The sequence below is a fragment of the Pleurodeles waltl genome, chromosome 7 (genome assembly GCF_031143425.1).
Source record: "Pleurodeles waltl isolate 20211129_DDA chromosome 7, aPleWal1.hap1.20221129, whole genome shotgun sequence".
Taxonomy (NCBI): domain Eukaryota; kingdom Metazoa; phylum Chordata; class Amphibia; order Caudata; family Salamandridae; genus Pleurodeles; species Pleurodeles waltl.
Window position 1 is genome coordinate 1,334,812,762 of NC_090446.1, and position 21,925 is coordinate 1,334,834,686.

Genomic DNA, 21,925 nt, shown 5'->3' on the forward strand with positions numbered 1-21,925 from the left:
GCATGGTGGTCTGACCCCATGCCAAATAGCAAGTTAGGCCCCCTGACCCTGTTGGTCATGGTGGGGTTACTCCAGCTCTGGGTAACCTCTTTGGGTAAGGTAGGGGTGACCCTGGCTAAGATAAGATTAACAGAGGTGGATACCTCTAACCCCAAAATAGAGAGAATGGGTGGAGACATAAAAAGTACAGACAAGAGGCAATTCAGACTAGGTCCTATCACTGTGGAAGTGGGTCAGTTCCCCAGAGGGAATGACCTGGACAGGAGGATGTAAGGCAGAGTAGGCCCTGCAACAAACCAGCCTATTTCCTCTACTCTTCCTCGCCTGACAGACTAGGAAGACTCTCCCAGCTTTGGCTGAGTCTCCTGGCCTGTAGGCTGGGGGGGGGGGGCTTGTGTAAAGAAATGGCTCCCTGTTGCAGTTACCCCCCACTTTTTGCCTGATACTGATGCTGACTTGACTGAGAAGTGTGCTGGGACCCTGCTAACCATGCCCCAGCACCAGTGTTCTTTCACCTAAAATGTACAGTTGTTTCCACAATTGGCACAACCCTGGCACCCAGGTAAGTCCCTTGTAACTGGTATCCCTGGTACCAAGGGCCCTGATGCCAGGGAAGGTCTCTAAGGGCTGCAGCATGTCTTATGCCACCCTAGGGACCCCTCACTCAGCACAGACACACTGCTTGCCAGCTTGTGTGTGCTGGTGAGGACAAAACGAGTAAGTCGACATGGCACTCCCCTCAGGGTGCCATGCCAACCTCACACTGCCTGTGGCATAGGTAAGTCACCCCTCTAGCAGGCCTTACAGCCCTAAGGCAGGGTGCACTATACCACAGGTGAGGGCATAGGTGCATGAGCACTATGCCCCTACAGTGTCTAAGCAAAACCTTAGACATTGTAAGTGCAGGGTAGCCATAAGAATATATGGTCTGGGAGTCTGTCAAAAACAAACTCCACAGCTCCATAATGGCTACACTGAATACTGGGAAGTTTAGTATCAAACTTCTCAGAATAATAAACCCACACTGATGCCAGTGTTGGATTTATAAAAAAATGCACACAGAGGGCATCTTAGAGATGCCCCCTGTATTTTACCCAATTGTTCAGTGTAGGCTGACTGGTTCCAGCAGCCTGCCACAACCGAGACATGTTGCTGGCCCCATGGGAAGAGTGCCTTTGTCACTCTGAGGCCAGTAACAAAGCCTGCACTGGGTGGAGATGCTAACACCTCCCCCAGGCAGGAGCTGTCACACCTGGCGGTGAGCCTCAGGCTCACCCCTTTGTGCCAGCACCGCAGGACACTCCAGCTAGTGGAGTTGCCCGCCCCCTCCGGCCACGGCCCCCACTTTTGGCGGCAAGGCCGGAGGAAATAATGAGAATAACAAGGAGGAGTCACTGGCCAGTCAGGACAGCCCCTAAGGTGTCCTGAGCTGAAGTGACTCTAACTTTTAGAACTCCTCCATCTTGCAGATGGAGGATTCCCCAATAGGATTAGGGATGTGACCCCCTCCCCTTGGGAGGAGGCACAAAGAGGGTGTACCCACCCTCAGGGCTAGTAGCCATTGGCTACTAACCCCCCAGACCTAAACACGCCCTTAAATTTAGTATTTAAGGGCTTCCCTGAACCTAAGAATTTAGATTCCTGAAACTACAAGAAGAAGAAGACTGCTGAGCTGAAAAACCCCTGCAGAGGAAGAACAGAAGACCCCAACTGCTTTGGCCCCAGACTTACCGGCCTGTTTCCTGCCTTCCAAAGAAACCTGCTCCAGCGACGCTTTCCAAGGGACCAGCGACCTCTGAATCCTCTGAGGACTGCCCGACTTCGAGAAAGACAAGAAACTCCCGAGGACAGCGGCACTGCTCCAAAAGAACTGCAACTTTGTTTCAAGGAGCAGATTTAAAGACCCCTGCAACTCCCCGCAAGAAGCGTGAGACTTGCAACACTGCACCCAGCGACCCCGACTCGACTGGTGGAGAACCAACACCTCAGGGAGGACCCTCCGGCGACTCCGAGACCGTGAGTAACCAAAGTTGTCCCCCCTGAGCCCCCACAGCGACGCCTGCAGAGGGAATCCCGAGGCTCCCCCTGACCGCGACTGCCTGAAACTCCATTTCCCGACGGCTGGAAAAGACCCTGCACCCGCAGCCCCCAGCACCTAAAGGAACGGAACTCCTGTGCAGGAGTGACCCCCAGGAGGCCCTCTCCCTTGCCCAGGTGGTGGCTAACCCGAAGAGCCCCCCCCTTGCCTGCCTGCAACGCTGAAGAGATCCCTTGATCTCTCATTGATTTACATTGAAAACCCGACGCTTGTTTCTACACTGCACCCGGCCGCCCCAGTGCCGCTGAGGGTGTACTTTTTGTGTGAACTTGTGTCCCCCCCGGTGCCCTACAAAACCCCCCTGGTCTGCCCTCCGAAGACGCGGGTACTTACCTGCTGGTAGACCGGAACCGGGGCACCCCCTTCTCGCCATTGAAGCCTATGCGTTTTGGGCACCTCTTTGACCTCTGCACCTGACCGGCCCTGAGCTGCTGGTGTGGTAACTTTGGGGTTGCTCTGAACCCCCAACGGTGGGCTACCTTGGACCCAAACCCGAGACTTGTAAGTGATTTACTTACCTGACAAAACTAACAAAACTTACCTCCCCCAGGAACTGTGAAAATTGCACTGTGTCCACTTTTAAAACAGCTTATTGTGTTTTATGTAAAAAGTATACATGCTAATGTAATGATTTAAAGTTCCTGAAGTACTTACCTGCAATACCTTTCAAATGAGATATTACATGTAGAATTTGAACCTGTGGTTCTTAAAATAAACTAAGAAAACATATTTTTCTATAACAAAACCTATTGGCTGGATTTGTCTCTGAGTGTGTGTTCCTCATTTATTGCCTGTGTGTATGTACAACAAATGCTTAACACTACTCCTTTGATAAGCCTACTGCTCGACCACACTACCACAAAAATAGAGCATTAGTATTATCTCTTTTTGCCACTATCTTACCTCTAAGGGGAACCCTTGGACTCTGTGCATGCTATTCCTTACTTTGAAATAGCACATACAGAGCCAACTTCCTGCAATCTGCTTATGATGCATCTCATAGATCAGCACCTTGTACTAGTAAGGAGTCCATATATGAAGTGAGAATTGGGAGATAAAAATGAGTAATAGTGGATTCTAGATCACTCATCACAACTGTATTTGATGATTTAGATCATTTGAATTTAGGGAAGGTTACATTGTTGCCTCCTGATATTAAGACTATTAAATTTGGAGGGTAGGACGTAGATATGATGGTTTATTTTGAGGGGAAAAAACAAGTATCCGCACAAAACCATAAGTACACAAAGGCATATGTAGCAAAGACAGGTTACAATATTTTGGGCTGGGAAGACCATGGTAAATTTGTAATGGTGCTTAGACCGGTTACTTATCACCCTATTCTATTGGTGGAGAAAGTTAAAGTGCGAATGGATTTGTTGCAAGATGTTCTTGAATAGCATGAAGTTATTTTCAGAGACAAACTAGGAACGGTGAATGGATATCAACATAAAATCATATTTAAGCCTGGTGCTGTTAAGTTATGCATAAGGTGTGCAATGTGCCAAGGAACATAAGCGGAAGGCTTAAGGAACACTTGCATGATCTCTGTTTTGAAGGGGTCATTGAACCTGTAGACTCATTCCAGTAGTTTCACCTATAGTAGTGGCACTGAAGAAAACTGGTGACCTTCGGCTTTATGTGGATTTGAGGTATCTGAATAAAAACATTCAAGTGAATTGTTTCCCATTTCCAACAATTCAAGATATGTTGGCGCAGTTGGAGGGAATGAAAGTTTTCTCCACCATTGACCCTCAAGGCACCCCATCATCAGGTTGAGATCAGTAAAGAATCTTGTTACCTTACAACCTTTATTACACCATTTGATGCATTCTGCTTTTTGCGGATGCCGTTCGTACTACCTTCAGCAGCGTCTGTTTTACAAAAGCTTATATACCACCTGCTGGGGGGGCGAGAGTGGTGTGTTAGCATATCAGGATGACATAATGAAATGTTCTGAATCTGTTCAAGAGCATCTGCACAAATTGGATAAGGTGTTAGGCATTTTTGAGGGTCATGGATTCACTGTAAAGAAAGAAGTGCAAATTCATGACCAAAACAGTTCACTATCTGGGGCACTAGAAATATTACCCAAGGAAGATCTCTTGGTGCCAATTGACAGATCTTCATCACCCAATGATAGACCAATTAAGGTAATTTCTTGGTCTCTGTGAGTAGTATTCACAGTTTGTACAAAAGTTTGCATTTCAGACTGAACCGTTGAGGAGATTGGGGAGTGGAGCAAAATTTGAATGGGAGGAAGAACAAGAGCAAGCATTCAAAACACTTAAATCTCTTATAATCAAAGCTCCAGCTTTACAACCTTTCAGGGATCATTTCACGTCTATAGTTACTGGTGATGCTTGTGGTGTGGGTGTAGGTGTATTTGTGAGCCAGGTGGTGGAGGGCAAAGAAAACTTGATAGCGTTCGCATCTAGATGTCTTTCAAAGGCTGAAACGAACTATAGCACCACTGAAAGAGAAGCTTTGGCTTGTGCGTCGGGTGCTAGTCATATTGCACCATATAGGTGGGGCGGATAATTTACAATGAACACTGTCCATAAGCCATTGGTGTAGTTGTGGAACGACAGACGTTTAGTAAGACCAGTCCCAGGTTGACTAGGTTATCATTGTCAGAATGTTCTTAGAAAATACATGTGCAAAGGTTGGCCTAGAGAAGGCCTGTTGACTGAAGATATGAGACCATATTTCACAGTAAAAGAGGAGTTGAGTGTGGAATATGGCCTGGTGATGAGAGGGATGATTTTTATTCTGCTTAGTGAATTGAGGTCTGTTTGTGAAACTAGCTCAAAAAGGACATGTAGGTATTATTGGAACTAAGAAGCAGTTGCGTCTATTACTGGTGGTCGAGAATGGATAATGAGGTTGAGACCAGCATTTATATTGAATGTAGACAAACAGACAAAATATTGTGTACTCATAATGTGCCATTATGTGTGCAGTTTTCAGAGAGACCGTGGGAGAAGCTTGGAATGGATTAGCCTCTGACCTCAGTCTCTGCGCTGCTCCGCCCGCTCCCCACCCACTGCCCAGCTCCGTGTGACTGCAGCCTAGCGCTCAGTCCAGAGGCCACCCGTTCAATTCCGCAGTCCTGCCAAGTAGCCCAGTATATAATTATTTGTGCCTGGTGTAGGAAGTTGGCTTTGTATGCACTATTTCAAAGTAAGGAATAGTATGCACAGAGTCCAAGGGTTCCCCTTAGAGGAAAGATCGTGGCAAAAATAGATAATTCTAATGCTCTATTTTGTGGTAGTGTGGTCGAGCAGTAGGCTTATCACTGGAGTAGTGTTAAGCATTTGTTGTACACACACAAGCAATAAATGAGGAACACACACTCAAAGACAATTCTAGGCCAATAGATTTTTGTATAGAAAAATATATTTTCTTAGTTTATTTTAAGAACCACAGGTTCAAATTTTACATGTAATACTTTAAATGAAAGGTATTTCAGGTAGGTACTTTAGGAACTTTGAATAATCAAAATAGCATACACAGTTTTCAAATAAATCACATATAGCTATTTTAAAACTAGACAGTGCAATTTTCACAGTTCCTAGGGGGAGCAAGAGATTGTTAGTTCTTGCAGGTAAGTAAACCACCTACGGGGTTCAAGTTTGGGTCCAAGGTAGCCCACCGTAGGGGGTTCAGAGCAACCCCAAAGTTACCACACCAGCAGCTCAGGGCCGGTCAGGTGCATAGTTCAAAGTGGTGCCCAAAACGCATAGGCTTCAATGGAGAAGGGGGTGCCCCGGTTCCAGTCTGCCAGCAGGTAAGTACCTGCGTCTTCGGAGGGCAGACCAGGGGGGTTTTGTAGGGCACCGGGGGGGGCCAAGTTAGCACAGAAAGTACACCCTCAGCAGCACGGGGCGGCCGGGTACAGTGTGCAAACACACGTCGGGTTTCCAATGTAAATCAATGGGAGACCAAGGAGTCTCTTCTTCAGCGATGCAGGCATGCAAGGGGGGGGCTCCTCGGGGTAGCCACCACCTGGGCAAGGGAGAGGGCCTCCTGGGGCTCACTCCTGCACTGGAGTTCCGATCTTTCAGGTCCTGGGGGCTGCGAGTGCAGAGTCTTTTCCAGGCGTCGGGATCTGGGAGTCAGGCAGTCGCGGTCAGGGGGAGCCTCGGGATTCCCTCTGCAGGCGTCGCTGTGGGGGCTCAGGGGGGCCAACTCTGGCTACTCACAGTCTCGTAGTCGCCGGGGAGTCCTCCCTGAAGTGTTGTTTCTCCACAAGTCGAGCCGGGGGCGTCGGGTGCAGAATAGCAAGTCTCACGCTTCCGGCGGGAAACGCAGTTGTCTTGAAGTTGCTTCCTTGGAAACAAAGTTGCAGTCTTGGGTGAACAGAGCCGCTGTCCTCGGGAGTTTCTTGGTCCTTCTAGAGCAGGGCAGTCCTCTGAGGATTCAGAGGTCGCTGGTCCTGGGGAAAGCGTCGCTGGAGCAGTGTCTTTAGAAGTGGGGAGACAGGCCGGTATAGCTGGGGCCAAAGCAGTTGGTGTCTCCGTCTTCTCTGCAGGGTTTTTCAGCTCAGCAGTCCTCTTCTTCTTAGGTTGCAGGAATCTAAGTTCCTAGGTTCAGGGGAGCCCCTAAATACAGAATTTAGGGGGGTGTTTAGGTCTGGGAGGGCAGTAGCCAATGGCTACTATCCTTGGGGGTAGCTACACCCTCTTTGTGCCTTCTCCCTGAGGGGAGGGGGGCACATCCCTATTCCTATTGGGGGAATCCTCCATCTTCAAGATGGAGGATTTCTAAAAGTCAGAGTCAGCTCAGCTCAGGACACCTTAGGGGCTGTCCTGACTGGCCAGTGACTCCTCCTTGTTTTTCTCATTATCTCTCCTGGACTTGCCGCCAAAAGTGGGGGCTGTGTCCAGGGGGGGCGGGCATCTCCACTAGCTGGAGTGCCCTGGGGCATTGTAACACGAAGCCTGAGCCTTTGAGGCTCACTGCTAGGTGTTACAATTCCTGCAGGGGGGAGGTGTGAAGCACCTCCACCCAGAGCAGGCTTTTGTTTCAGTCCTCAGAGAGCACAAAGGTCCTCACAACATGGGGTCAGAAACTTGTCTCTCAGCAGCAGGCTGGCACAGACAAGTCAGTCCTGCACTGAACAATTGGGTAAAATACAGGGGGCATCTCTAAGATGCCCTCTGTGTGCATTTTTTAATAAATCCAACACTGGCTTCAGTGTGGGTTTATTATTCTGAGAAGTTTGATACCAAACTTCCCAGTATTCAGTGTAGCCATTATGGAGCTGTGGAGTTCGTTTTTGACAGACTCCCAGGCCATATACTCTTATGGCTACCCTGCACTTACAATGGCTAAGGTTTTGTTTAGACACTGTAGGGGCATAGTGCTCATGCACCTATGCCCTCACCTGTGGTATAGTGCACCCTGCCTTAGGGCTGTAATGCCTGCTAGAGGGGTGACTTACCTATGCCACAGGCAGTGTGAGGTTGGCATGGCACCCTGAGGGGAGTGCCATGTCGACTTAGTCATTTTCTCCCCACCAGCACACACAAGCTGGCAAGCAGTGTGTCTGTGCTGAGTGAGGGGTCCCTAGGGTGGCATAAGACATGCTGCAGCCCTTAGAGACCTTCCCTGGCATCGGGGCCTTTGGTACCAGGGGTACCAGTTACAAGGGACTTACCTGGGTGCCAGGGTTGTGCCAATTGTGGAGACAATGGTACATTTTAGGTGAAAGAACACTGGTGCTGGGGCCTGGTTAGCAGGGTCCCAGCACACTTCTCAGTCAAGTCAGCATCAGTATCAGGCAAAAAGTGGGGGGTAACTGCAACAGGGAGCCATTTCCTTACACCTGGTATCTAATTATTTGTGCCCTCATTTGTGCTTGTGTGCTGATTGAACTTCTGTTTGCTTGCTGGTTACTGTTGCCCCTTTTTGTGCGCTTCTTGGACTTTGTCTACTTCCCGGTTGTAGTGCCCCTTTGTGCTGTCATTGCTTTATTGCACTGGTTTTTGGGGGTTTTTTCTGCTCCTGCTGTTTTTCCCTTCTGCCTCCTTCCCAGCCCCTCCCTCTTCCCAGAGCTACTTATTGAACTACCTTCGCACTGCTACAGATTCTCCTCTGCAGACTTCCATGCCCTGTGTCCCTGACGCAACAACTGCTGCCCCGCATCGCCACACACCACAACCGGACCATTCACCTACAACCGCTGCTGGTACTCCTCCAACCCAGTACCAACCATCATTGCTATCCCCAAAGCCTCAACAACCCCACCGACTGAGACCTCCCCGGAACAACTCCGCTGCCTCCTGATCAATGCCAGATCGCTCTGCAGACATGCAACCATGGTCTGGAACATCATTGTCTCCCTCGCTTCTGACCTAACCTTCAGCAGAGACCTGGCTCGCCCCTGCGTCGGCCCTTGATAACGCCACAGCAACAAACACCGGTTACAAAATTAAACACTTGGTTGAAAAGCCAAAAGGCAGCCGCACCAAAAGACCCAGAGGCGGCATCGCCATCATACTCAGTCGATCACCTGCACCATCACCAATGATGAAACCACGTCAGTCATGGAACACATGAACTTCCAGCTCCACACCGACGACACGATCATCATCATCAGAGGCACCTTTGCATACAGACCACCAGGACCATGAACTAACCTCAGTGGCACCATCCCGTATTCATCACCCCTAAGTTTGAGTTCACCTACCTGTTGGCCGCTGAAAACTCTATCCCCCTCCTCACAGGAACTTTGTGATGTCCTTGCCAACCACTTAAACAAGATAGAACCCATCTATAGAAATTTCAGTCCCCCAACCCCTCTAATCTCAGCAACGTCCCACCATCCGCCACTGCCGACCACCCGCTCACCACATGGGAACAACTCAGCACGGCAAACACTGCCGCACTAATGAAGTCCGCCAAACAGGAGCACCAACCAGCCACTGCCTCCACCGGCTCTTCAACCTCAGAAGAGACGAGATCAGCTGCCAGTTCACCACCATCCTCAACACCTCACTAACTACAGCCACCATTCCCGAAGCCTAGGAACACGCGGAGGTCATACCCCTCCTCAAGAAACCCTCGGCAGACCCCCAACAAGCTCCAGAACTACCACCATATCTCCCTGCTCCTGTTCCACACCAAAGTCCTGGGGAAGGCCATCACCTGGAGAGAAACAACCTACTGGACTCATTCCAGTCAGACTTCAGAGCCAACCACAGCACTGAGACAGCTCTGATCGTAGGAACAGACAACATCCGCCCATATTAGGCAGGGAAGAATCAAGCACCATGATCCTACTCAAACTCTCCACAGCCTTCAACACAGTTTCCCACCCGTCACATCAACAGACTACACCAGATTGGAATCACAGACGACATGCTCAGATGAATTGCATCCTTTCTCACAGGGTGTACCCAGAAAGTCTGCCTCTCTCAAGTCACCTTGCAAGCCAAGCACAACATCGGCGTCATCCCCCAAGGCTCATCCTTCAGCCCAACCTTCTATAACATCTACATGACCACTTTTAGATATCGTCAGCATTATCTCCTAAGCTGACAATATGCAACTTGTCCTCTCGCTCTCAACCGATCCCACCCTGACGAAGACCAACTTCCACATCTGTATGAAGAACATATCTGCCTGGACGAGGGACAACTGCCTGAAGCTCAACACGGACAAAACTGAAGTTCTGATATTCGACAGTCACGACCCTCTAGAACGACTTCTGGTGGCAGTCTGAACTCTAACCCACCACCACGCCCAGAGGTTACACCTGCAGCCTCGACATCATACTTGACAGCGAACTCTCCATGAAACGACAGATCAACACTGCCTCCTCAGCGTACTTCCACAGTCTCCACATGCTCCGCAAAGTCTTCATGTTGCTCCCTCTCAACACAAGGTATACAATGACACAGGCCCTCATCACAAGCTGACTGGACTGCAGCAACGCACTCTATATAGGCATCTCCACCGAACTTGTGCAAAGACTCAAGACGATCCAGAACGCAACCACCAGACTGATGATGAACCTGCTCAAAAGAACGTGCATCACCCAGCACCTGAAGGGTCTCCACTGGCTCCCGATCTAGAAGCGATGCCAGTTCAAACTCCTAACCCACGCCTACGAAGCCCTCCATGACCAAGGATCCACCTCCTGCACTTCCACTGACCTCGCTTGAACCTCTGCTGTGCACACCACACCCTCGCACAGATACCTTGCATATGCCTCTGCCGCTCTGGAGAATGATCCTTCTCCCATTTCTCTGCCAGTCTAGAACTCGCTCCCCACCGCACCCTCACTGACCCCCTTCAGAAAATGGCACAAGACCTGGCACTTCAACTGATATCTGAAAGAAGCACATGGTTTACCCTCTCTGGTGATAAGCCGCACTTTACAAGTACTGATTAATGGATTTTATTGGACCTATTGGGGGAGTCAGTGTGAAGGGAAGAGATATGTCCTGATTGTGCAAATTATCACTCTGAATGGGTTACATAGAAGTTTTTGAGAGACCCAAACACAGAAAATGTGATTACACTTTTAAAAGAATTATTCGAAAATTAGGGAATTCCTGTGTTTTGTCACAGATAATGGAGTACAATTTGTGTTGCATTGTATGGTTGAATTTTTTAAAACTTTGAACGTGAAACATCTAACTACTGCCTTGTATAGTCTGCGCGAGTACAGTGCTCTTGGGCCGCAAGTAAAATGAGATATAATACCCTCAAGTGAAAGATGTGCCATTTTGTGTGTGGAGAGAGTCCGTGAGGAGGCCTCCAGGTAAAGGAAATATAGGATCAAAATACTATACTGTTACTTAGGTGGTTGGTGTGTGTTTCCAGACACTCGATTAAGATGGGAAATAGGAAATGGTGGAACAAGAGATATGTTGCCAGAGTTACTAATGGAAATTAAGTTGGCCTTAAGAGTCGGCATGGGGCAGTTGTTGCTGGGCAATGATTCAACTTTGATGGATTCACAAGTGGCAGGGAGATGATGGTGGTGATAAATATAAGTCTGATGCCCAGAGGTGAGGATTGTGCACAACGTATGGTACTAGGTGGAGGAACTAATGTACAAATTGGTATGGAACAACATGTAGAGACAAATGTACAAAAGGGTGATGCTGATAAGCTAATCACCGCTGATACTGATGTTGAAATTATTGATGAGAGGCCCCTGCTTTAGGAGAGGCCCACCATGAAACTGTTTATAGGCCCAGGAGGTATGTTAGTAAACCTAAATATTTGAATGAGTATGAAATGTTTTTATGTTATTTTAGTTTTTAGGTCGAGCGCGCAAGTGCTCTGGCCTGTTGTAATCTATCTGTGGGCTTTTTACCACACCCACCATACGCCCATTAGTATCTCTAGTTCCTGGGCTTGCCTTTCGAAAATCCTTTGTTATCACTGGTAAATGATTTACGTTTGTCCCTCCTTGGGGCAGTTCTGTTACCGCCTTGGCCATCAACTCTGTTACATGGATAATTGCATGTTTGCCTATGAGTTTGACTGCGAACGAAAAAGAATTCCGTTTGTGTGTGTCCTTTGTGCTCATGGCGGCCTGTGGTGCTTTAAATCACTTTGCTTATGCCAACTGTTTTACTTTTTATTTTCAATTTATGTGGCAAGAAAAGTCCAGTTGGGGATTTACCACGCTAAGGCTCTAACTCTAGCAAATGCGAGACCCATTGCATTGCAAACGCTTTTTGGTTTTTGTGTTTGAGCTGTTGATTTTTGGATGGTGAAGGGGGAAGATATGTTGTGTAATGTTAAAATGTATTACTGTAGAATGTTTATACTGTGGAAAGTTTTATTTTGTTTTATCTGTTGGTTGGTGTGCAGTGGGAGCTCTATGATTAGACAGTTGGCTTTGCTGTCTAAGCCTGGAGCGGCTGCTGAGAACACGGGTGCTGACCGAATTAAAATAAACTCTTCAAATCTACTGCTGCCTTATGTGTGTTATTCAACATAACAGTCTGGTAAATAAAATAAAAATGTCCACTGCTGACAGCATTTCTAAAACATGTGTAAAGTGAAATTGAATATGATCACCATATGAGAGCCAGCATAGATATGAAAGATTGTGATAGTCGACCTGCGAAACAATGCAATAAACCACCTGGTCAGCAGAGCAAAAACAATATTGAAAACGAAGAATAGTGTAGGCTAGAAAACTAACATAAAAGGTACTCCAGTGCTTAATTGGGAGTGTGAATTTATGCTTTTATAAGAATATATATTATCCTGGAACTTGTGACTGTAGAGTTAATAGCTTATAGTTTGAAGTAGGCATTTCTAACCTCAATATATGTTGTTTACCTTTGTTTTGTCCGTGGTCAGGTGTCCTCTCTCGGTAGCTCCCAAGTAGCAGCTGTTTGGTCGGAGAAAGGCCAGGTGGAGATCTATGATCTGCAGAAGCAGCTGTGGGCAGTTTCAGACTCTCAAGCAATGAGCACATTTCTGCGAGAGGAGCAGGCCAAAATAAAGCCAGTCTTCTCTTTTGCTGGACACATGACTGAAGGCTTTGCATTGGATTGGTCCACTATGGTCGAAGGTAAGCTGAATATAATGTAAGGTGGTTGTTGAACGAGATTTCAAACTATTGCCTGATTTATATCGACTAGGTACACTGTCATCATCAAGGCAGCACAGCAGCATGGTACTTAAGTTGGTTGTCCAAAACTAAGACACCTTTACAATAAACCTGGCATTCCCATTTACCCAAACTGTATGACTAGTTAAATACCTGGTCATATGTACTAGATGTGGTCTGATGCTTACATTTCTGACTTGGAAACCTGGGGATCTCTGTTTCACTTCTAGCCTCGCCAGTTAACCAAAGAATGTGTGGCTTTAGCCAAATCACTTTGTATATCTATGCCTTTAAGTGAAATGTTTTTTATCTGTTGTATAGAATGTCATCGTGCATGGTCTCAATTACAGGTTACCTGCTTCTTCTTATTACATGCTAGTTTTGTATTCTAGGTTTAATCAGATCACACTCAAAATATATGTGTAGCCGCTCATGTTTGAGATATTCCTACTACAGTATAAATGTTCTTGAAAAACACTTAATTGTTAATATTCTATCAAATAGCTAAATTGAAATACTCCCCATTTCTCTACATCTGTGTCTGACCAGGATTGGGGCACTTTGCAAACCCTCACTTTTCAGCGTTGTGTCTAAAACGAGAAATGTAATATATCCTTAATATATATGTTGTCGTCCTCGGTCTTGATGATTCTTCAAACCTACTGCTGGGTTGTGGCTGCTTTGACAGTTAATAAAGTGCCTCTATTTTTTGGAGTCTTGGTTGAAAAGCCAAAAGGTAAAAATATTGATTTTTCTCAAACTCTGAAATGTTTGCTGCTCCCTTTCTCAGGTCGACTGCTGACAGGAGACTGCAACAAAAACATCCATCTCTGGAACCCAAAGGAAGGAGGGTCATGGCATGTGGATCAGCGTCCCTTTACAGCCCACACCAAGTCTGTGGAGGATTTGCAGTGGTCACCCACAGAAGCCACAGTAAGAGAGTATTCATGTTAAATGGGATGGTCGGGCTTCTGGTAAAGCAGGAAGAAACACCTTTGAAGATTAGCTCCATACATAGTCTCATTAAAACAAACTTGCAAATGCTGCCCTAGTAAGTGAGCCCATGAACTTCAAAAACGCATCAAAAGGCCCTTGATTGTCTGCTGCTTATTTAGCTGTAAAATCCCTAATTTATACCAACACATCTGTTATGTTGTAGTCTAAGGTCGCCCCTTTTCCTCCCACATTTGCATTTCCAGCTTTGTTATACACATTTGGGTCATAAGCTTACAGTTCCTCCCTCCTCCTGGCCTTACATTGTATTCTCTTATGGCAAAATAGTTCATACTTTGTCCTCACGCCATCTGTTGGTTTTTCCACAAGTAGTGAGTTGCCCTCTTTTTGTTCCTGGCTTTTTTAGCTTGCCATCTATTTCCCCTCCCACAGGTCTTTGCTTCGTGCTCTGTGGACTCCTCCATCCGGATCTGGGATATTCGTGCAGCTCCCAGCAAGGCCTGTATGTTGACAGCAAGCCAGGCCCACACTAGTGACGTGAACGTGATCAGCTGGAACCGCAATGAGCCATTCATAGTCAGTGGTGGAGATGATGGCGTACTGAAGATCTGGGACTTGCGTCAATTTCAGGTTAGGTGACAGGTTAACTCATGAGGTCTGGCATTAGACCTTTTCATTTTACTTCATTTGTATCATGTATACAAAATGCAGTGGTATGAAAATATAAAAAACAATATTGCAGTTAAATTATGAATGGTTATTTTTTAAATACGGATTCATCATCATAATGACAGTCCCTAAACTGCTCTGCACAGCTTTACCATTGTCCGGAACTGCTAGAATTATGCGGTATGAAGAACCAACGAATACAGAAAGTTTTTCTTAATTATATTCCAGAAATGCAGATTATACAATACATTCTCTGACAGTATCACTTGTATCTATTTTAACTACAAATGCAATTTTTAATGCATTTGCCAATTTTGCAAATTGTGCTTCAAACTTTGTAGCAAATGCCGGAAATCTATAATGGTGCAGGAAATCTATAATTGTGCAGAAAACACTGCAGCTGCAGAATAGCATGATCCTTGTGGCCCTACCGAGCTAGAAAACGACCCGGAATCGTGTTCATTGGAGATGGGGGTAAAATGGGGGAAACTCTAGGACGGTCATATATAGGGTCCAATGATAAGTGAGAGTGACACTATTGAAAAGCAGCAGCACCAAGTTTTACGCTACAAAGGATTGGGACAGTGATCAAGAGCTCTAAAAATAAACACATAAAAAGATGACTGAGCACAGATCCATTCATGTCCAAATCAAAGGAACAGTTAGTCGTGCTCAGGACCTCAACCCATGAGATCCTAAGTTAGGAACAGACATCCTTAAAAAGAACAAGCTCTAAAACCACATTAAAACTGCACTAATTTGCACTCGCTTACCTCACAGGGAAGGGCGCATAGTATATCACTTATACAAATACCTGTCTTCCAGATTATCAAAAACCACTGATAACGGAACCATAAAACTATAAACAGTAGAAGGGTTGTAACCTGCACTGCCGCTCTTAATGTCGTTCCAAATTCCAAGTGCCCTCCTTTCTTATTTATCTGTGGTTCTTGATGGTCTAGAAGACCGATATCTGTACGGTACTATGATGCCTTGCTACATTATTGTGATGAGGGGGTGTTTCTTCTTTATACTTAGGATTGTCTGCTACAGAAACTAAAGGAGAATAGCACTTTACAAGGTATACAAGAGGTTACGTACTTAAAACAGTTCAAGCAGATGTTAGAATAAACAACAAAACTAGATTTTTTTTTTCTTACCACTTAATTACCCGAAGAAGTCCCGTTCCCTATGGGACGAATCATATGTTGGCTGGGTTGTATATTTGATGTTACAAGAATTAAATAAAAATTGTTGTTCTTCCATAACTGGTTCGCCCAACTGTTGGGTTCCTTAAGCAGGTTACTTGACACATTTGGACTTGTGTTTTTGGAACTTGAGTTATGAAGCCTATCCACAACTTGAATTAATGAAGGGATCAGTATTTTATCTGGTGTGCTTTTCCCATACTGTATAGAGAACAGAACCATAAATGACTGTGTTAGGGCCAGTCCCAAAAGACCTAATCCCCCGCCGGCCTCACCAACCAGTTCCCCCTCCATCCACTGCAAATCATCCTGCAGAGAGGCAACTCGACATATGACTGTCATGTGTGTTAAGTTCGAAGTTTACAACACCCTCTTCCTCAGTCTCCTGACTGCCATGCAGAGCACCATTTGGGATATAACTTTCAGTCTTACAGCTACATTTGCTGTTAAGTAGTAGTACAAGAGCCGCAGAGATTCCTTCTTTCAATCTTTCTTTATTGAATTTTGGGGTAAAAGAATAAATTACATTTTCCAATTTTTAAGCGTCCATTGCCGGTTTGACAAAGCATTTCGTATTTTTTTCTGTGAGAACAGAACATTTTTTTGTTATCATGAATACAGGGAGTGCAGAATTATTAGGCAAGTTGTATTTTTGAGGATTAATTTTATTATTGAACAACAACCATGTTCTCAATGAACCCAAAAAACTCATTAATATCAAAACTGAATATTTTTGGAAGTAGTTTTTAGTTTGTTTTTAGTTTTAGCTATGTTAGGGGGATATCTGTGTGTGCAGGTGACTATCACTGTGCATAATTATTAGGCAACTTAACAAAAAAAAATATATACCCATTTCAATTATTTATCATTACCAGTGAAACCAATATAACATCTCAACATTCACAAATATACATTTCTGACATTCAAAAACAAAACAAAAACAAATCAGTGACCAATATAGCCACCTTTCTTTGCAAGGACACTCAAAAGCCTGCCATCCATGGATTCTGTCAGTGTTTTGATCTGTTCACCATCAACATTGCGTGCAGCAGCAACCACAGCCTCCCAGACACTGTTCAGAGAGGTGTACTGTTTTCCCTCCTTGTAAATATCACATTTGATGATGGACCACAGGTTCTCAATGGGGTTCAGATCAGGTGAACAAGGAGGCCATGTCATTAGATTTCCTTCTTTTATACCCTTTCTTGCCAGCCACGCTGTGGAGTACTTGGACGCGTGTGATGGAGCATTGTCCTGCATGAAAATCATGTTTTTCTTGAAGGATGCAGACTTCTTCCTGTACCACTGCTTGAAGAAGGTGTCTTCCAGGAACTGGCAGTAGGACTGGGAGTTGAGCTTGACTCCATCCTCAACCCGAAAAGGCCCCACAAGCTCATCTTTGATGATACCAGCCCAAACCAGTACTCCACCTCCACCTTGCTGGCGTCTGAGTCGGACTGGAGCTCTCTGCCCTTTACCAATCCAGCCACGGGCCCATCCATGTGGCCCATCAAGACTCACTCTCATTTCATCAGTCCATAAAACCTTAGAAAAATCAGTCTTGAGATATTTCTTGGCCCAGTCTTGACGTTTCAGCTTGTGTGTCTTGTTCAGTGGTGGTCGTCTTTCAGCCTTTCTTACCTTGGCCATGTCTCTGAGTATTGCACACCTTGTGCTTTTGGGCACTCCAGTGATGTTGCAGCTCTGAAATATGGCCAAACTGGTGGCAAGTGGCATCGTGGCAGCTGCACGCTTGACTTTTCTCAGTTCATGGGCAGTTATTTTGCGCCTTGGTTTTTCCACACGCTTCTTGCGACCCTGTTGACTATTTTGAATGAAACGCTTGATTGTTCGATGATCACGCTTCAGAAGCTTTGCAATTTTAAGAATGCTGCATCCCTCTGCAAGATATCTCACTATTTTTGACTTTTCTGAGCCTGTCAAGTCCTTCTTTTGACCCATTTTGCCAAAGGAAAGGAAGTTGCCTAATAATTATGCACACCTGATATAGGGTGTTGATGTCATTAGACCACACCCCTTCTCATTACAGAGATGCACATCACCTAATATGCTTAATTGGTAGTAGGCTTTCGAGCCTATACAGCTTGGAGTAAGACAACATGCATAAAGAGGATGATGTGGTCAAAATACTCATTTGCCTAATAATTCTGCACTCCCTGTATAGGCTTTCTCATATCATCATCGATCCATTTTGGAGTTCTTCTCATTTAGCAGGATATTTTCATCAGACGTGTCACAACAAGAAGAAAGGGAGTGAAATAGTGGTTAATTAATCTTTCCTTGGTATAATTATTTAAAAGTAAGGAAAATTTTCTTCCTGATGTATAAAATCACTAGTCAATACATAATTGTTGTGACCCAGTAAAACTATTTTGCTGAAAATACAGAAAAGATGTAAAATTATTATGCAAGACCATCGACATTCTTACAGTATTTCTGTATGTTCACTCTGCATTGGCCACAAATATGCATCCTCACCTCGTCCTGGGTCTCTTTATAATTAGGCAAGAGTTTTTCCTCATACCTTCCTTTCTTGAACTGATTGATTAAATCCGATAAGGCAGTCTGTAATGACTGCCGATGTGAAATAACCTTGTAACATTTGGCTAGAAGTCCTTTTTTTAGGTTGAGCATAGCAGTGCGACGTGTTGTTATGTATCTGGGCTTTTGACCATGCCCACCCCACGCCCATCACTATCAGTCTTTCATGGGCCTGCCCTTCAAAACTCCTTTCTTTTCGTTGGTAAATGCTTTACGTTTGTCCCTCCTGGTGGCGGTTTAGTTACCGCCTTGGACATCGCCCCTGTTACATGGCTAATTGCTATCTTGCCGATACGTTTGACTGTGAGCAAACTTCCTTTTCCTTTTGTGTGCCGCTTCATGCTGATGCCGTGGCGCTTATGTGAAACTATTACTTTTAACTTTCAACTTGTATGGCAGGAAAAGTCTGGTTAGGAGTTTACAACACTAATAGCTCTAACTCTACAGCAAACGCAAGACCCATTGCATTGCAAATGCTTGTTTAAATTAATGGGTATGTCTATCTGTGGGTCTAACGTAGATGTCGGTAATACATTTCTTGTCTTCTGCTGTTATTGAAATGACTAATAAATATCGGTCCATTGAGAGTTATGCATGATGTGTTCACATTCAACCTTATGCATGAATGTCCTTGCATATGTTTGGACTGTGTTGGAAGCCAACACTTACCCGGTCAGCAGTAAGTAATAGATTTGATAAACTCTGGAACAAATTTTACTCATTAGGGGAAATGGGCACCTTACTGTTGTTCTATTGTAACAAAAGCTAATCAGCGCTCTCCTTGTACTCATAATGGAGGATGGATGTTTATAAAGATGGCACATGAAAATTAAATATTATTCATTTGTCTTCTGGAAATCTGAAGTTCTTTAAATTGTCTGAGAAATGGCGCTAAGGATTTGATCAGTGGTTTCAAAACATGCATATAGTGCCACCTCTTGAATAGTGAATTCATTTCTGATGATAATGTTCTTCCTTCTGTTTCTTTTACTTCTGTTTTTTCTCTTTGGCTCTTTATCGAAAAATCTTTTTCTTGATGTAGAGGGTGCCACAGCTCTCCCTCGATCTTTATCTTCCCTGTATTGCTCATTCTGATGTTCTATCTTTATCTTACCCCTTCTTGTGTTAAGTCGACTTTTCTCCTGGTACTTTCCCCGCCATGTGTAAACAGTTGCATATTTTTATGTTTGCATTTAACCTTCTAGATCGCCAACTGTAGAATAATTTGCACAAGCAATATTCCTAAAGCTTTTTTTTTATCCATTTTGTTTCCAGATCGTTTTTTTAAAGTTGGAAATCTTTGTCGTGCTGCTCCCCATACTCGTCTATAATTGTTAGATCTTCAGTTGGGTTAAATTATACATGCATTTATTCAAAAGAAACAATTTCTTGTTCACCCCTTCTTTCTTGCATCCACCCAACATCACAGCCTGCTTGCAGCTTCCCCTCCAGTCTACTGTGCCACTCATTCCATTACATTTCATGGTTCTGAGTGATGTCAGCAAAGCTCCAAGAATAGATCACAGAGGAAAGTTCCATAAACAACAGGCTTATGTTAATGCAAGATTACAACATACACTCACTCTACTGAATGCACAGCCCTGAAAATACTAATATCGGACTATGGTCTCCAGTTCAAACCTTGGAACCATTAGAAAGTCACATCTACTGCCATATATGATCTAAAGATATTGCAATTAACGATATGTTCATCAGTGGAATATTGTGACACAGTGGGGAACAATCACAGATCGGGCCTTGGAAGTGTTTTATTTTATGAATGATGCTCCTATGTGTACTGTGATTCTTAGTACAACATTTTACGTTATTCAAAAAGAAGGTTAGTACTTAATTGTGGCTAACTGCTTTCCTATGGAATTTTGTTTTTGCAGAAAGGTGCCAGTGTTGCTACATTCAAGCAGCATACAGCGCCCATCACTTCAGTGGAGTGGCATCCTACAGATGGCAGTGTGCTGGCAGCTGCAGGGGCTGACAATCAGATCACACAGTGGGACCTGGCGGTTGAGCGGGACCAGGAAAAAGAAGGCGAGGGAGACACGGAGGACCCCACACTGGCCAGCATCCCCCCTCAGCTGCTATTCGTGCATCAGGGCGAGAAGGACATCAAGGAGCTGCACTGGCATCCACAGTGCCCCGGTGTGATCATCAGTACTGCACTGTCGGGGTTTAATGTTTTCAGAACCATCAGTGTGTGAGAGGACTTCAAGAATTGATGACTTTGGAATTCGGAGCAGTGTCATATGGTTTTAGTGAACAGTAAAATTTGGATAACCCAAACATTATTTTTGTAATCTGACTTGAATTCCATGACACATTATGTGTATCCAGCAGATCCACTGTCTGCATGGATCCGAATATTGTTATGTCTGAGAATTTGAGTACAATAATTTTGTTTTGCCAGCCATTGCATTGAGGGGGGACACCACAAAGCGTCTTTTTTTTTTTTTTTTTTTCCAAAGTGCCCTAATTTATTTTATAATGGTTTATCCTTATTTCAAGAAATGCACAGTCATCCTGCTATTGATAGCACAGGAACATAATTGGGAGTTTGGGGCATTTTGTTTAGGCAGTTTCATCTCCAAGCCGGCATTAGCATGGCTTATATTGTGAGTGTGGACAGGCTTATTTGCAGAAAAGTCCCTCGGTACATTGGAATTTTCTGGTTGTAGTACATACCAGATTAGTTGTATAAAGAGATACCCCTTACACTTCCCTGCAGATTGTGACCATGTACGCCATATTGGTGCAGGCTTCCAGGGATGGTCTTGTTTGGATCTGCTGTGCTCTGCAGTCTGCTCTAGGACATAGATGCACATGGCTTGTTATATTTTCATGAATCCTGAAGTTGGAAGTAAAAAAGAAATTAAAATGAATTGAATTTACACATTTGTAGATAATTTTGTCTTGCCCAGAGTTTCAGAAATGTCAGTTTGAAAAGGTGGACATGCAAGTATACGTGTTACAAATACTGGATTAGCAGTCTAAAACAGTGAAACGGTGATGGAACAGTACAAAGTCACTGCGCTGGGCTATAATGGTGTACTGCAGCTCTAAGAACCTTAAACCTGGTAGGCTCTCAGTTAGTTGAATTGGCAGAGTGTTCCAGTACTGCAATGATATTAGAAAGGAACATTAGTAGATTTATGAAGTCTCGATCTTAGTATATAAATAGTTGCTGCAGCTGAGAAATCTGTTGCCATGAAAGAGCTCTTCCAGTATAAGAATACCCAGGAGTAGTGTAGGATATCAAAAATAAACACCAGGGCACATCAGGTACATCCAATATGGTGTCATGTACGTCAATGATGATTCCAATTCGAAAAATGGTGTGTAGACACGGTTATTGTTCACCCAAAAGTGTTCCAAATGGCAGTATCCATCATACATCACAAGGAAAGAAAGCCATGATAATGTCCATCATATATCCAAAGGAAAAACAGCCAACACGTTTCATCAACATGAGTTTTTCAAGGCAAAGCAAAATGGTACCAAATTTCAAGCGTGTCGAAGAAAAAAGTTCTGATGTACCAATACAGCTTGTTGAAGCGAATCTTAACACCCGTAAATAGCCATCGGGTGAGTATAAAGGAAGGTAGACACAACCATGATAAGCCTGTCAACGCATAGCGAGCGATTCACCGAACTTACATAGCTTCATATGTTTTTCATATGATACTGTTTGCATTCTTTGTGGCTGGATGCTCACCAGTTGGACACCCTTTGTACTACCAACAGTAAAATAATGACAATGCTATTTTCAACTGTAATACGTGCATAGATAAGAGGTGCGAACATTGTACACAACCACTCTTCTCTTAGTAGTGT

The 21,925-nt window shown here is 44.7% G+C and overlaps 1 protein-coding gene across 1 annotated transcript in view; it reads left to right on the plus strand.

The window, feature by feature from the left end:
- Positions 1-20,982, plus strand: part of GRWD1 (glutamate rich WD repeat containing 1) — a 61,946-nt gene extending 40,964 nt beyond the window's left edge. The window contains exons 4-7 of the mRNA XM_069200680.1: positions 12,434-12,647; positions 13,477-13,619; positions 14,073-14,270; positions 19,972-20,982. Coding sequence (XP_069056781.1) covers positions 12,434-12,647; positions 13,477-13,619; positions 14,073-14,270; positions 19,972-20,295 — 879 coding nt within the window. The 3' untranslated portion in view covers positions 20,296-20,982. The remainder of the gene's footprint in view (positions 1-12,433; positions 12,648-13,476; positions 13,620-14,072; positions 14,271-19,971) is intronic.
- The last annotated feature ends 943 nt before the right edge of the window (positions 20,983-21,925 follow it).